The sequence below is a fragment of the Crocodylus siamensis genome, chromosome 1 (genome assembly GCF_052110815.1).
Source record: "Crocodylus siamensis isolate JL-2025a chromosome 1, ASM5211081v1, whole genome shotgun sequence".
NCBI lineage: Eukaryota > Metazoa > Chordata > Crocodylia > Crocodylidae > Crocodylus > Crocodylus siamensis.
This window is the reverse complement of record NC_143395.1, coordinates 171,698,025-171,714,203: the sequence shown is the minus strand read 5'-3', so window position 1 is coordinate 171,714,203 and position 16,179 is coordinate 171,698,025. Positions and strand designations below refer to the sequence as shown.

General features: G+C 40.7%; 1 protein-coding gene across 1 annotated transcript in view; it reads right to left on the bottom strand.

Moving 5' to 3' along the window:
- Positions 1 to 16,179, bottom strand: part of USH2A (usherin) — a 653,616-nt gene that overhangs the window by 30,121 nt on the left and 607,316 nt on the right. The window contains exons 63-64 of the mRNA XM_090031530.1: positions 15,213 to 15,534; positions 1,298 to 1,504 (exon numbers count right to left, since the gene is read on the bottom strand). Coding sequence (XP_089887656.1) covers positions 1,298 to 1,504; positions 15,213 to 15,534 — 529 coding nt within the window. The remainder of the gene's footprint in view (positions 1 to 1,297; positions 1,505 to 15,212; positions 15,535 to 16,179) is intronic.

Genomic DNA, 16,179 nt, shown 5'->3' with positions numbered 1-16,179 from the left:
GTTCCCTTAATATGGTCTAAGAATAACCTGTGGGAAACAGGAAGACAGGGAGCCCTAATCCTGTCCTACACCCACAATGAGCAATGGAAGAACACCAATTCTACAATGTTCAGGGCTCTCAAAGGTTAAGTGAGTGATGGGATTGTTACTAACTTCATCCTTATCAAGTAGTTCTGTGCTGTACAGTATCATTAGGTTCCTTAAATGTACTTTAAATCCAGACTGCAGCAGCCCAAACTTGCAAATTCCCTGACTTCAGAAACACAGACTCCAAACACTGAACGTTGCCTAAGCAATTGGTTTATTGAGACTGAACTGAAGCGATGGCACCCTTTAAGCACCACCACAGCCTGGATGCAACAAAGGACTTTTTTACAAAGCATTTTTACAGATATGTGTGATCCCAGGCCTCCTAATGCTTGTTATACATTTCAAATGAGGTAACATGGATTTTTTTTAACCCAGTAGTAACTATTTAAAACATCTGGCTCCCCACATTGCTTAAATGTTGATGATAGCATGTGTGGCTTTCCTCCTCACTTAGATTACTTCTTCTGCATACAATATGACAGGCCATAAAAAAACCTGCACAGCACTTTTAACACTTGTAGTTGAGCTACATAACAGGGAGGTTACCAGAAGGCTCAATGGAGCAGATACAGAAGAAAATCCTCAAACACCTGATATAGTATATTTTTCCCCTGATGCCTTTGGATGCAGTGACAAGGATAGGTTAGGGAAAGAAGTCATATTGCATGACTGGAGACAGATGGACACCCTTATGATGTATTAATTCTGTCACACCAGGTAAATCTGTCTTGCTAGCAATCCTTGAAACCTCCCATTGTAGGAATTGCTGGGTTACCATCTCTCAAGACTGAACCGAGGGAACAGAAGTCATTCTAAAACATTATAACATAATAACTAAGAGTTCAGTGATTTCTGACTGACTAGACTCCATGCCTAACCAACTGGTTTATTGAGACTGAACTGAAGAGATAGCTCCCTTTAAGGGCCACCATAGCCTGAGATTCTTCTCACATTTTTTTCAGTATATTACCACATAATGAAGGTTTTGGAGGCAAAGTTAATTCTTTTGAAAGCACAGGATTTAGCTAAGTACGGTGCCAGTCCTTTTTCAGCCAGAAGAAAGCATTACAGAACAGAAATAAAACACACACTTGCATGCACATGGAAATGCACAAGCACACAAAAAGCTAGCGAAGAATAGAATTGAAAAGTCTAAACATATCCAGAGTTCAACTAGAAATATAAATTTTGCTTGGTTCATACTCACCACCACTTCAGTGCCTCTGGTGTTAGAGAACAGCCGGTAGAGACTAACTATGCCATTTGGTTTAAGAGGTGGGCTGATGTTTACCACAGCTAAGGTAGAAGCCACAGTGTGGAACTTAGGTGCATGAAGGCCTTCAGGTGGGGCAGGGCCTGTCCTACAGCGTGACCAGCTGCTTGGAGCCCGGCCTGCAGAATTTATGGACCATACCTCAAAAAAACACATAACAAAGAGCAATTTCTGAAGGGGTTGAGCCTGGTAAATGCTGAGCATTCCAGGGTGGTGCTGATTTGGTGAGACTGTTTAGAAGAAGAAGAAACTATGCTATAATTTAAGGCAATTGTGCAGCATATCACTAGACCCTCCATGGAGAGGAAATAAGCTCATACATTAGTGGAAGAACAAGAACATTTTTCACCATTGTCATCAGGGAGGGCAAGTAAACTGTATCCAGAGCAAGTATTTTTTCATTAGGTTTGTGCAAGGCTGAGCCTTTTTGTTTTTGCCAGGCAATATGCTATAGAAAGGAGCTTCCAAATTATACCCAGGATAAGGCTCAACAGCAAGTCCCAGAACATACAGATTCTGATGTTATCCAACCAAAAGTACTGATCCAGACTGCAATTCTGCCATTGTTCTCCACAAGTAGACACAGAGGCATAATAGGGCAACTTGGCATGGGGGGCAGCAGTGATGTACAGGACACGGACAGCTCCTGGGTGCTGAATAGACCCCTGTGTCTATGCCAAGCCCCAGTTAAATTAGTCTGGCTCCAATTGGGATTTTGATTCTGTTTACTGATTTAATTACAGGAACAGGGCTTTATTTATTTAAGCAATTTGTAAGGAGAAATTACTCTATTAACTCTATTAATATAATCAATCAATTGGCAACATTTTCTGTAACTTGTAAGATAACCACACTTTTCTGAGTGTCCTATTTAAGTCAGAATCTCTAATTTATTCATTTACTTTTGCAAGAACATTTGCTTCATTGTCAAAGCACAAAGACAGTAGCTTCAGCTCTAAGGTTTCAAAATTTAACAGCTTGAATTAGGCCTGATTAAGAACTACATGTCTCTACGAACTGTGCCTACTGATTTTGTCAGCTTCCCAAAAACAGACTGATCTGCAGACTACATAAAAATCAGCACTTATTAAACAGAGTCTCCAACAAATCTGCATGAAAATTAAATTTTGCTTTCATCAAGGAGTGAATAAACATATGGAAGGATGTATAATCTTATTTATCAAAAACCATTTGTATAATTAAACACGAATATCATAAAAGGTTGCCTTAGGTCATCATTTGCATGAGTAAGTAATTTGTAGCATGTCAGGTACAATAGACAGAATAGATGGATGTGTGAGTGTATAGGGTTAAATTAGGCTCAATATTAGCCAACCACATAGTGATCAATCAGAATGATAGATCTAAATGGCAATACAAGAGGACTGTCTGAGTGATTTTTAGTATAAGTATTCCTTAGTAAGCTTTCATGTTGAACAGTTCTAACTACAGTAAAACATGTTCTTATGTAATCTCTCCTGGGCAGGTCTTCTTTTTTTTAAGTTTGCATCTTCCTATCTAAACTGACCCTGGAGAACTTCTACTAGTGTTCTGAATTTACAACAAGTTTAAAGAAGCCTAGGACATTTCAAAAGAGGGCTCATACTGGAAAGTAGAGATTTTCAATGTTGTGATCTGAAAACCATAGGCAGCAGTTAAAGTTAAGGAATTCAAGTTATTTCCTCACACTGTTTATAGTACATAATGCTATTAAAGGACACATTACTCATCACTACAAATGAGACCCTAAGCCCAAAGGTTTGTGCAGAGTATTTTTGTTTCAATGACATCTGTGATATATCTATAGTGAACTCTTCATGAAGCCAAACTCCTTTCAGTTTACTGCAATAGGTCAAACCCTCTATCTCATTTCAGCCCTTGCTGCTATAGAGATTTGCCAACTGTAGTTCATTTTAAAGGGGCATATTTCTGCATAGAAGGACAGTTCTTAAGAAGGATGAGGTTCTGAATGACCCACCTGTATTGACTTAAAACCAGACTTGGAGCCAATGCTCCAGAGTTCTATTTTAAGCTATGGGAATAAATGTGTGTAGCATTAACGAACAAAGCTCAGATCTACAAAAGGTCCAGCAGTGTCAGGCAGAGATAATCAAGCTACTCAAGCAAGAACTGGAAGTAGTATAGCCATGTTAGCCCAGCATTGTGCATATGCTAATTAACTTACTGAGAGGAGTTTTGTACTTGCAAGTTATTGCACCCACTAAAACACTGAAGAGAAAGTCAAGGACCTTTCAAACATGTTTTACCTAGTATTCCTGAACATTAGAACATATTACAAGGATTAATGCCAGGTAAAACATGTTGAGTGTATATATATTTATACAAGGTATATTTTACTTTAAAAAGCCAGCTGCGAACATACATATAGGAGGGGGAAAATGACCATGGCACTAGATAACCATTGTAGGTGGAGGCACTTCACAGAGAAAAGAAAACCCATTGAGCAAGGTACACATAACTTAAATTCCCTGACTATATTATCTCCAACTCATTAAAGCTTACATCATGGTTCGTGGCTCAGAAGTCTGCCAAAATCCATATAGCCCTCAAAGGGTGTATTATCTCCAGGAAGCCAGGAGGGGGCTCCCAAAGCATCTCCAGAAGGAGTTATTCATACCTCTTCATCAATTCGCTGGCCACCTGCCCAGACAGCACTTTGAAGTAGGGTCAGAGAGAGAGGCTCTCTGGAGGCAATATATTCAGAGAACTAGAGAATTTCACTTACAGGTAAGTAAGCTTGTTTTCTTCATAAATGGGTCTCTAGAGCCCTCTACTCGTAGAAACTGGCAGCAGCAATCACCCCAAACAGTCATATGACAGCCTCCAAATTAAACAGCATAACCAAGAACTGGCAAAAATTATGTTCCAAGTGACAGCTCGGCAAGATCTCAACCACAAGGGGTGGCATAAACATGCTGCAAAAAAATGCTATTGCTCTCATTCCATGAGCCCAAACTGAATAAACTCTGACTTGTGATAATATCTATGGGGTTTCCCATATATCCACTCTCTGAAATTCAGGCCCAGTTCTTTCATGAACCTGGATATTGACAACTCCCACTGATAGCATTGAAATCAGTTTATCCCTCAGATGTGGATAGAGATCATGGTACCACAGATGTTGGAAAAGGAACAAACCTGTTAGGTCACCTAATCTACCCTCCTACCTGTGCAGAAGTGGTCACTATAATATTTTTTAAATTCAGGTCTTCACAATGGGTTTTAAAGAAGAAAACTGATTTTCTGTTATCAAAGTATGATAGGAAGCAAAGTTATTCAGTTTACAGGAAATGTAACAGGAATTAAAGGAAAAGGCTAACTCTTACCCAGCACTGTAGCTGAGGTGAACCTCTAGGGGAAGAAAGGTATTTCCATCAGCAGGCAAACAAAATGACATCTCATCTTATGAGATAATAGAATGTAAAGCTGCTGCCAAAAATAAGCACTGACTAGTCAGGGAAAATTAGCATAAAGAACAAAGGTAGTCCAGAGTTACGATACTGGGCATAGACCAGCAAAGAAAACAGCTTTTGACCATCTACTGCTGACTGACTGAAGGAGTGCAGTCACAGCTAATTCAGTGGCAGTTTTGTGAAGAGGGTATTTATGTTCTTCACGCTATATTCATGAAAGTGGCACAGCTACCAAAGAGCCCTCATCTTCAATTAAATGAAAGCTCAAAACAGCATATGCTGTCAGAAGGCCTGGTATTCTGTAGTCATCTATGTGTCAAAGACAGGCACAGAAGACCAGCTCAAGCCTCAATTTTTGCACAGATGTACAAGACATAGATGAGATATAAAGGGCCAATTTCTCTACCCCTACCAAGGAATCAAGTGCAGTTGAAGTCCTTCCAGGGAGCCCAGAGTCTCTATGTATGTAGCAGTGACATTGGCTTTAGCCAACAGGGACCCTGCAGCTCTGTTCCATGTCTGTTGGCAACCAAGGGAGGAGTGCATCCCTGTAGGCGGGCCCTGTAGCTACATGCCCCTTCATTCCTAACCTTTTAGTATTTCTTTCTCAGTTTGCAGCCAGCCTCTAACAGTATGACTTAATAAATGTGGGCTTTTTGCCATCACTCAATAGAGATATTTTTGTTCTGATAAAAAAACAGGATGTCTCTGGTGCATGACTCATATTCAGATTAATGGGACTCTGTTAACATGTCCTAGTGCATCCTGTTAGTAACTTGTAGAAGCTGGACTGGATGCTCTATTTCAGATAAGCTGTACTCTGCACAGGACTCAAAGGGGAAGGAGAAAAGTAGTTTTAAACAGTCTCTTCATTTCCTACATTTTTGGCCCCGCTGGGTGAAGGCAGTATTGCCCCTACTATACATTACAGTAGTCCGAAAATGCTCTATTATCTACAGTGACTCTCACAAGCTAATTTTGCAACCAAAATTATTGGCACAGCCAATATACTTTAGGTTTGTCTGTAAAGAGACACACAGTTCAGAGCCCACTAGTATAAATGTTTCTCAGTATAGATGTGGCATGGCCTTGGAACATTGTGCTTATTTCCACATAATACCTGCCCTGAGAAGTACTGATAAACTAAAAGTCTTCAGAGAAGAGCAATGTAAAATTTTGATGGTGCTAAATAGACTGCCTGATGAGGAAAGATGAAAAGAGGTAAAGAGGGTATACCTTGGCTATGAGAAACAAAAGGGGGCTGTGACAGCAATCTATGAATTCTTGAAAAGCAAAGATATTGAGGAACTGTTATTCAGTGTTGTAAGAGGGGCACAGTTAGGATTAACCAAATGAAGGAAAGATTTAGGGAGAATTTTCACAATTGAGGCACATTAGGCTATAAAGTCTTCATAAGAAAAAGATGGACTTTTCAAACTGGGAAATATGCTATGGAAACAATCCTGAACTGCCTGGGAAATGAACTCACTGGTAGTTAACAGGCCTCTCTATCTGAGCACTTAATTGGTTATTATAGGATCATCCTATTATTGCATAACTTGAGCATATCACAGCACCCTTATGAGGTGAGATATTATTATTAAACTTGTTTTACAGATGGGGAATTTAGGCACAGAGCACTCTACTGACTTGCCCAAGGTCACTCAAGAAGGTTGTGATACAATTTGGAAGTGAACTCAGAGCACCAGACTATGGTTCTATACAATCATCACAGTCCCCCATGCTACAAGATAGGATGGGCTAAAAAGGGGGCATCATAGACTTCATGTTATAACAAGTCTGTCCCTTAGTAGCCTCCTTCCTTTTTAACAAGTGTGTGGTCTTTTCACAGTTTAAATCTTCCTTCAGTAATAAGGGCACTATTAAATATTCTCATCTGCATCAGGTCTTGATTTGTCAGCTCATAATGAATGTAGTTTAAAAGACTGGAAAAACTTTCTTTTCCTTCCATCACTAGAGGGACACTTGCTAAAACAGTTACAGCTAGAGATCTACAGGCAGGGGTGGATCCAGAGCGGATGCAGTAGTGCAGCTGGCTCCCTCCCCTCTCTTTCTTTTCAGACCACACCATGGGAGCAGCAGCCAGGGACTTTTTAAAATCCCCAAATCAGGTAAGAATGTCACCCTCTTCCTTCCCCTCCATTCTCAGTGACACATCTCTCCCCCTCCTATTCCCCACCTCCCCACTTGCCCATGCTGCTATCCCCATCTAACCCAGGGGTGGAGGGAGCTCTTGAGCCACCCGTTTTAGTCCAGCTGGGCTGCCTGAGGAGACACTCAACCAGGGACAGTGGTGGTGGAAGGTGGACTCCCCCTTCCTACCTGTTTCCTGCCAGTCTGGGAGTAGGCTCAATAAGGGGGAAATCCACCTGACACTGTCTGCCAAGGCTGTTGCTGTCCCTGACTGAGCCTGGCTTCCTGCGCAGCCTGGCTGGAATGAGGCAAGAGCAGTTTTGGAGCTTCCCCCACTCCTAGGATAGCAGCACAGGAAGGGAAGGGGGTGCCGAGAGTGGGAGGAGATTCTTACTTGATTTGGTAACTGAAAGCAAAAGGTCCCTGCTGCTTCTCCCAAGGCATGGTCTGCTCACCCATGGGCGGGGGATGGGGAGGGAGAGTTGGGAGCAGGGGTGCAGCCACTCCTGAAGCACCAATTGCTACTCCCACACTTCCCCTTTACAAAATCCTGGATCCACCCATATTTACAGGTATGCCTGGCTTTAGGGACCTTAGCACCCCAAAACAAGGGCCTAATATCCAAAGCCCTGCTGTCAGAACAGAGGTTTCTGAACTTGAGAAAGCAAAGATATTTAAGAGCACCAGCACAGATGAACACTCTGCTCCTCGGCCCTCCCAAGGCACGGACCTGACAATGCAATAGATATTCCCAACTAACTTGATGAAGTCAGATGCAGATGTCCATATGGCTTGTGACAAACTCTGCCTAGCAAAAGCTAACTATTGAAGCTGAAATTGCCTTATGCTAAGCACTCATGAATCCTTCAGTGTAGCAGTCAGTAGTGGGGAAAATTGATTTACCATTGCTAAAGAGTTAAGGACCTAACTAGAGTGTTTCTAGAGGTCTGGGATGCCTTTTAATAAACAGTGCTCATGTATATACAACAGAACTAGCAAAATCCTTTAGCTATCTTTTCAGTAGGGGAGAAATTTTCAAATCCTGTACAATCTAAAAAGTGGGGAAAGCACCCTCCTACTTACTACAGGACATCAGTGTATCCCTTCTATAGACGTCCAGGATGCTGTTAAACAGTTACTGCTTTTTACCCAGTTTCCAGCCACTGATTCTGCATGAATATGGATCTAAGAGTTCTAGTGTAAGTCCCCTCAATATTTCTCTGCAACAGGTTATTTAGTACCTGTAAGTCAACTTACATACAAAGGCCCCTTTCAGAGCTGCTCTGAATTCTTGCCCTCCATCCTACCCTCATGTGCTACAAGGTTTCCATAGAGAGAAAAGACACATTATCCAAGCTTTACTCTTACAGGATCCATGTTTAACACACACTTTGAATTTGAAAGGAGCAGGTTCATGCTTAGGCCAAGGTGTTCAGAAACAGCTGCTGATTTGGGCTTCTTACTTTTTCAGTGCTTTATTTTGGACACCTTGAAGACACCTAATTTTCAGCTGTGTTTCTTTTGACTTCAACTGGTGTGATGGTGCATATTCTAAATTTGTGTTAACCCTACTTTGATCCTCTAAACCCCACTATCTAGCTTCACTATTAAAACATTAACAGTCATAAGGTGCTAAACCATTACTGTGAAAAAGCATCGTGACAGCAACAATTTGGGGATTAAAAACAGTGGTGTGAACATGCAACCGAAGCTCATCTCACATAATGGACTATTGGACCGATAATTAATAGGAGATGTAAGCAGGTATAACTCTGAAAGCAAGACAATTTAATAATTTGTTTCCTATGGGTATATAATGAGATAGTTATCATATTCCCAAGAGAGAGATAAGCAGATATTAAAAGGTCTTTCCAATACCTGTAATGGCTAAGGGCAACAGCTAATTCAATAGATTCGATCAAAATCACCACTTCTTTCGCTGCTGCTGATTTATTACTTTGGCTGTAGTTAGTCATCACTCATTTTAGTTTGCTTTTCAGTGCTCATAAATTATGCCTCATAAATAAAAAGATACAATCAAGGAAATCATATCAATTCATCTACAGCCCTTGAGTATATTTTCCCATGGTACTCACACTAATGTCTTTTTAAAGGATAGCTTGTCATGACTTTTGAATATGTCAGAATCTCAATATACCAAAGAAGGTTTTGCCAGAGCTGTGCCTTAACAGGTTCACAGCTAATGTGGGAAGCTAATAAATCTGAAACAATACTGTTATTTAGTTTAATGAATAAAACTCTATTCTTGATTGATAAACAGTTTGCCTGTGGGCCTGCCTTTGGGATGATGTTGCCATGGACATGCAGTGGCATATGGAGGAGGTTTCCAAATGTGGAAATGCATGAGGCAAAAATGCCTCTTATTCCTAAGTGCACACCCCACAAGGGACATACTCATTGCCAAAAGAGGTATCTGAAATGAAGAAACATTTTTTAAAATGTATTTTATCTAGGATCAGAATCTGGCCCATAATCATTACTCCTTCAGTTCACCTCTAAATTAGATGATCTGTTGTGCAAAAGCTAAATTTCTGCCATAGACCCATGAATCAAGAGAAGAGGTAAACTGATCCATCCAGTGACATTAAATATGACCTAATTTTTCCTTAAAACCAGAACTAAACCTTTAGAATTATATCACTGGCTTTTTGTTGCAGTTGTTTAACCATTTGCATGCACTTCTGAACTCCAATTGAATATGAGATCAGAAACCATATTGCTGAAATACCAAATACCCTATTCAAATGGATCATGGAATACAGGAAAAACCTGGTAACAAAAGCTTCCATTTTGATTGAAATTAAAGGAGGAAAAGAGAGGACCTTGGGCAAGGGAGCAAAAGAAGGAAAGAAAGAGCTATGTCTCCACATTTTGTCACATAGCTTTGTAAGGAAAGGAGGAAAAATATTAGGTGAAAGTGTAGGAAGTAAAGGGATGGGAAGTAAAGAGATGTAAATGAACAATAAAGATTATTTTAAATGAGTGAAAAACCATTTCTGGCCAGTGAAAGGAACATCTCTTTCCTTTGCCTTCTCCTTCCCTTGCCGCCCCCTGCCTCCCCTCCCCCCCCCCCCACACTGCCTTTTAAGCTGCAACAGTCACTTAGTTGTTTGTCAACAGCTAAAATGCTACCAACAAGAGATGAGCCAGTAATTTATCAGGCAGGTCATCAAACAAAGAATTATAGCTTTTATTTCTCAAGGCAACAAAAAAGAATCAAGTGCTCTTCATTTTATATAGCAGGGCTCAGCATATTAGTAACATTATACCCCCCAAATGTTGGGAATATAAACTGTTTCTGTCTTAAAAGCAGCACTTGAAACTCCCTTCACCACTTTTGCAGGTATCTCTCCAACTGTATTTCCTGAACCCTTCACTAAGCCTTAGTGAAGGATTGTAAGTAAAACTGGCCAGTCCTGAGTCAGGGATGGATGTGACAGCTTCACCTCCTGCACTGGTGAAGGGGGCAGGCTCATGGGTCTTCGCAGTCCCAGATATTCCCACTTCCAAACACCTCCATACAATCCTCACAGAGTACAGCTACAAATCCTGGGGTTAAGACCCCTAGAAAGGGCTACATCACCTTTCCATCACCTTTCCTGCCAGGCAATATTTACATGGGGCTGCATCCCTAATTCAGAAGGAAACATTAACTTGGAGAGCACAAGAAAAAAAGAAGTCCCCTGTTTTCTGTCCTGGATATTCAACCTGATTTGGCTTAGCCAAGGTAGTTAATCCCATGTCCATTTTGATGTAGGGAGAAAAAAGATTACATTATATGCAATCTTCATTTTTGTTTTGCCAACTCAGCCTCTTAACTGCCCTAGTCAAAGGGACTGTCCTTCAGCTGAGGAAAACAGGACGGTCCCATCATTGTGGCTTTTAGATTGGCCATATGGGCTGTTATAAAGCAACATTACACTGTCTACTCCCAAGGGCCTGTGTGTGTTGTTTCCAGTGAAAGGGCCCAGGAAGCAGAGACTACACCTGGAAACTAAACAGGGCTAGCCAGATCCTTGGTTGCTGTAAATCAGGGGAGCTTTACTGAAGACCTCAAAGTTACATTGATTTATACCAGCTGAAGATCTGTAGTACAAATCTTCAAACGACCAGATTGTTGAACACATTGTGTTCAAAGAGGTGCCTAGGATTTTCACAATCCTAAGTACTCAACTCCCGAGGAAATCATTGCAAGTCAGCAATATAGGTTGCTTAGAAAAATCCCATTGCATGCCAATCTATACCTTCTGGCACTTAAATACTGTTAAAAAGCTGGCCTCATGGGTATAACTACAAAGGGCAATATAGTATTGTGGAGAGGTATCTTAGCTTGCAGAAACTATATGTATGCTATCACAAAGCTTCATGTGAGCTAACTTGCCTTGCTGGGAATCAGGGTATACTTGGTCCCTGCTCCTGACATGGAATAATTGTAATACAAATGCTATAAACAGTCCCAGAGCAGGGACCAGAACCAGGGTCTCACCTCCCAGATAACTGCTTTCTCCACCAGGTTACAGAATCATGCTCCTTCACTTTCTTGTTCTCCTTCTGACTCCATGAATCTTGCTTTTGTTGGCTGCAGTCATTCAGTTTTCACAGAAAGGTGCTCCTCCTGGCAAAGCTCAGCTTGGGGGTTAGGGCACTCTCATGGGAGGTGTGAAACATTGGTTTGGCACAGGTACAGTGCCAGTCTTCAGGCAAATGGTAGGGTTTCAGATTTGCCCCTCTCCTCAGTGTTTCCCACTGGCTATCTCAGTGGCCTTTCTTAGATGCCTAACTCTCCTTCTTTCACTGTATAGGGTATCCAGGTGCCTACCTCAGGTGAGTAACTTCCATCCCCAGACCAAGGCACCTGAAGGTCCCTTGTCATCTGGCTCTTAGGAAATTTTGAAGATGTTACCTTTGACCTGCTCTAATCTGCTGGGCTGACAGGCAGTTACTTGTGTTTCCATTAAAACATACCAAGAAAAGAATGATACCAAAATTTCTGGGCACAGATTTGATGTTAATGTTCTACCCATCAAACTAAATCTTGATAACTGACATTTCTAAAAATGCTGCAAAGGGCCCAGTCACAGCACTTGGATGTTATCTGCATTCAGCTGGAGGAAATTTAGTTGCATTTCAAGTTTTATGTCCAGCAAACAAGCCTCCAATACAGAGACAGCAGAATCAATATTGAGCTTAAGTGAAATATAAATCTAGGTTTCATCAGCATAATAGCGAAAGCCAAGCCCTATACTTATGAATAACTTGTCTCACAGGCAACATATAACTTGTCAACAATGAAGGGCCTAAGAACAGATCCCGGAGGGATGCCACAAATGACATCAGCAGAAGAAGAACACTTTCAATCTCTCTCTCTCTCTCTCACACACTCTCACACACACACACACACACACACCCTCCTCTCACTGAAAACAAATATATAGCTGATAGCTGGGAAGGAGCAAAACAGATTTGTGTTGCTGTCAGAATAGTGTAGTTCAGCAAACTGAGTGGAACTAAAACAACAGATAGTTTCTACCTACCTCAAATGCAGCATTTTAGTGTAGAAGAATTAGAACAGGCAGACAACCTAAGTCAGACATCATCAATAAATCATTAAAAACCTTGACTCAGAATGGACTTTGCTAGGAATAAACATCAGAAAGCTAGACTGATTGAGATATCAGGTAATTAAAGGCTGGTGCAAGTAAGAACACAGCACACATCCACAAATTTCTAATAAAAGCTTAACTTAAAATGCCCAGATCCCTAAGATTTAGAAAGTCATGGCCAACTACTGTGGGTGAGGTTAATCACTGTAGAACCAGAGTTATTTGAAAAAAAAATCCCTGGAGATGTCATTTTCATAAATTTATGGCTGCAAAAACATAGGCAACACTGTAATCAGCTAACCTGTAACATGAGAAACAGAGCTTTGGACTTTTTGCTTAAAAATACAGAACTACCTCTTTTCAGCTGAGGGAGAATTTCAGTGAGTAAAAAGGGCTTGTTCCGCTTGTAATTCCTCTTCCTTCTTCCTCCCACCTCCACTCCTGAAACATACATGTATCCCCACACACACTTGCATTTGAAAGCCTGTCTAATTTTATTCCAACTACATAGTTGGCCCAGTAAAATATATCGCCCTTAGAAATCCCCTTGCCTCTCACATGGTTTCTGGACCATCACAGATACATCACTCTTACGCTACCCCAAAAATACTTGAAACACAAATATTTCACCCTAACATATGCTATTACCAGAAAAGGTTTAACAGTTTTGGCCACAAAAGAATTGCTGAAAAATAAGTCACTCAAGTATTTTAAGTGTGAAAAGTTTTCCATTCTCTAAGTGGTGTTTTCTATTCTGGAAAGAATCCTTAGTCCTACTAAGTTCACTGAAATTTAAGGAAGAAGCTATATTATTAGTAACTGAGGGAAATCAAGTCATTGGAGACTCATCATCCATAAAAGGAAACCCAGAGATGTCATACAATTTCCTCAGAAAAAAAAATAATGCAAACTATTCTATCCTTCATTCTGTGGTCACCTAGGAATACTCCTCTAAGTCTGCATCAGGAGAAAAAAAATAATCATAATCAAGTTGTAAACAATGTTCTTTCAAAACTTGGCAGTCAGTATTTTTTCTATCAACATTTCAGTTTCCATTAGTTTTGACATTGCCCCTGTAGAATCCTTTCTTTGCACAAACTGGAACCACTAGGGGCTTGTGCACCTGCCTAGACTACTTCTATGCTGTGCCAGGGAGCACCATGATGAAACATTCTCCATCCACCTGCTCTTGCTTCACATGCATGAGATCCTAGGAAGGAAGCTCTACTGCCTTAAAGGAGTCTTGAGCGTCTACCACTAAGCACACCTGTGATGGGCAGTTGAAGAAAGTCTCTGGACACATACTTGGAGCTGCTCTAAGATGGTTATGCTACTTCATTTTGGGGAACTGGTGCATGGAAAGTGAAGCAAGTAAGTTGGGTATACTTCACAGTGGCACAGTTGGACAAGGCATGAAGGCATTGTTAACGTGTTCAAAAGCTCCATAAAAAGGAGGATCAAGCGTCTTCTTCCTTTAGGTCTTAGTATCTGGTCAGGGACTCCTTCAATAAATTGTACTGCTTGTGCAGTCCTGTAGCTAAGAAATAACTTGATACAAGACCAATCCAGCAAGAACAGCACTGTGTTGGCTGTGGAACACAGATGCAAAAGGAGCTGGTATGTTAAAAGGGCATTCATATGCAAAGGAAAGAAAACCCAGAACAGTTCAACAATGAGGCTTCAGTTTATTCATGCATAGCATGAGATTGAGTTGGAGCAGCCCTGGCTGGCTGGGGGCTCTGGGGGTCATCCTGCTAGCCTGGAGCTGCTCCGCCTGGCTCAACATGCTGTGGAGGGGCTGTGTGGGGCACAAGGGACCTTAAGCACAGGGCTAGCCAGTAGGCAACACTCACACTGTAGCACCTTCATGACCCAGCCAGCCCATATCTACTTGTATTTACAAGTACAATCCTGCTGCAGAGTAAGTTATTTTACTCTAGTCTAATAGGGGTGCACATATAGACTCTGAGATGTTTACTGTGCAACTAATTAGTTAACCACACAGTAAACATCTTGTTTAGATGTGCCCAGTATCACATAAAAACATGATCTGAATTTCAGAAAATTATAAATTGCTATTCAGTCTATACATATATTTGAGATCAAATATAGGCCACGCTTATTAGTAGTTCTGTTTAATGGAGAAATATTAAGCAGTACTGTTTGAGTCTGACATTAACGAAAAACAACCACAGACCGAAGAAACTCATATACCCTAGGACACTGTGGCCACACCTACACAAGACACCAACTGCGCAGGGGCCCATCACTACTATGCAATAGTGTCATATGGCAGCAAGCACAATGTCTCGGGCTACTGCACAGTCCGTGTCATGAAAAAGCCATTCAGTGATGCTACCGTGCAGTAACTCTGGTTACTGGAATGAATGATTATGTTTAAGCAAATTGAATCTTGAACGAATTTACTCCTGGAAGACTTATCTCCAAGATCTCAACTATTTAAAACAAATTTGCACTAATTATTTCTGTAGAACCAACTTTTAAATGATATAGAGCGAATTTGAAAATCTTTTTGAAAAGGCTATTTTTTAATGAATATGAAATCTTATTACTTTAGGTACTGAAATTCAAACCATTACTGTACATACCCATTTGCTTACTTATCCCATTTCATACCTGGTATTCATATTCAGTGTAAGGCAGCAAACTGACATCTTTGCAGGAGGTTGAAGACCCATTATAGATAAGTACCAGGTCTAAATTTATGTGCGTATGAGTGGCTAGTCTTCTGTAAAGCTCGTAATATAAAATCTTCCCATTCTGTTGTTGTGGGCCTGTCCACAGAACAGAACAGACTGACTGGAGTCCATCAGGGCTCATTTGTACTTCTATGAGAGGGGCAGGCTGCAGTTCAGGGGGGGCTTCCAGAGTCTGTGTGGATGCCCACTCACTGGAAGCACATCCCAGCAATGTGCAAGCTTGAATTTGTACTTCATACCTTTGGGAACACAAATAAGAAAGCAATCCATATAAACATTGTTCACGTACATATCTACAATACATAAGATTAGAAAGTGTTGAGAAAGTGACTGAAATCCCTTTTTTTTTTTGGCCTTCATATATTTGAAGAAGAAAAGAATTCACATTAAAATGGTCAACATGAGTCTGATCTCACAAAGTGACATAAGCAATCCCATTTATCCCAGTGGGTCTACACATACAAGTAGGAGTCATTGGATAGCAACATTATTATTAATAAAAACGTGATGCAGTAGTGTTTACATTTCTTTTATAGTGAGTCTACATATATTCTACCTTTACTTTCTATTAAACAAAACACAAGTGCTTGCCAGAGGATTTCTATGGATTTTGTATTCCAATTCTTTATTCATCCAGGCTCAAAAGACAAAAATGTTTCCAAGGAATACAGAAATCTTCCACTCCACTTGCCTGAATCAGGCAGAATTTAGATTCTAATTCCCCTGCATCCAAGTTTGTATAGTGGGGGTTGGTGGTGACAGGTTTCACTGAGCATATGCTGATAGGTAAATGGTGCTGAGAGGACAAATTTCTGAGGCTGACTGAAAGCTATTTTGTAAATGATCAGTTGTGTACAATATCAAAAATACAAACAGATAGAAAA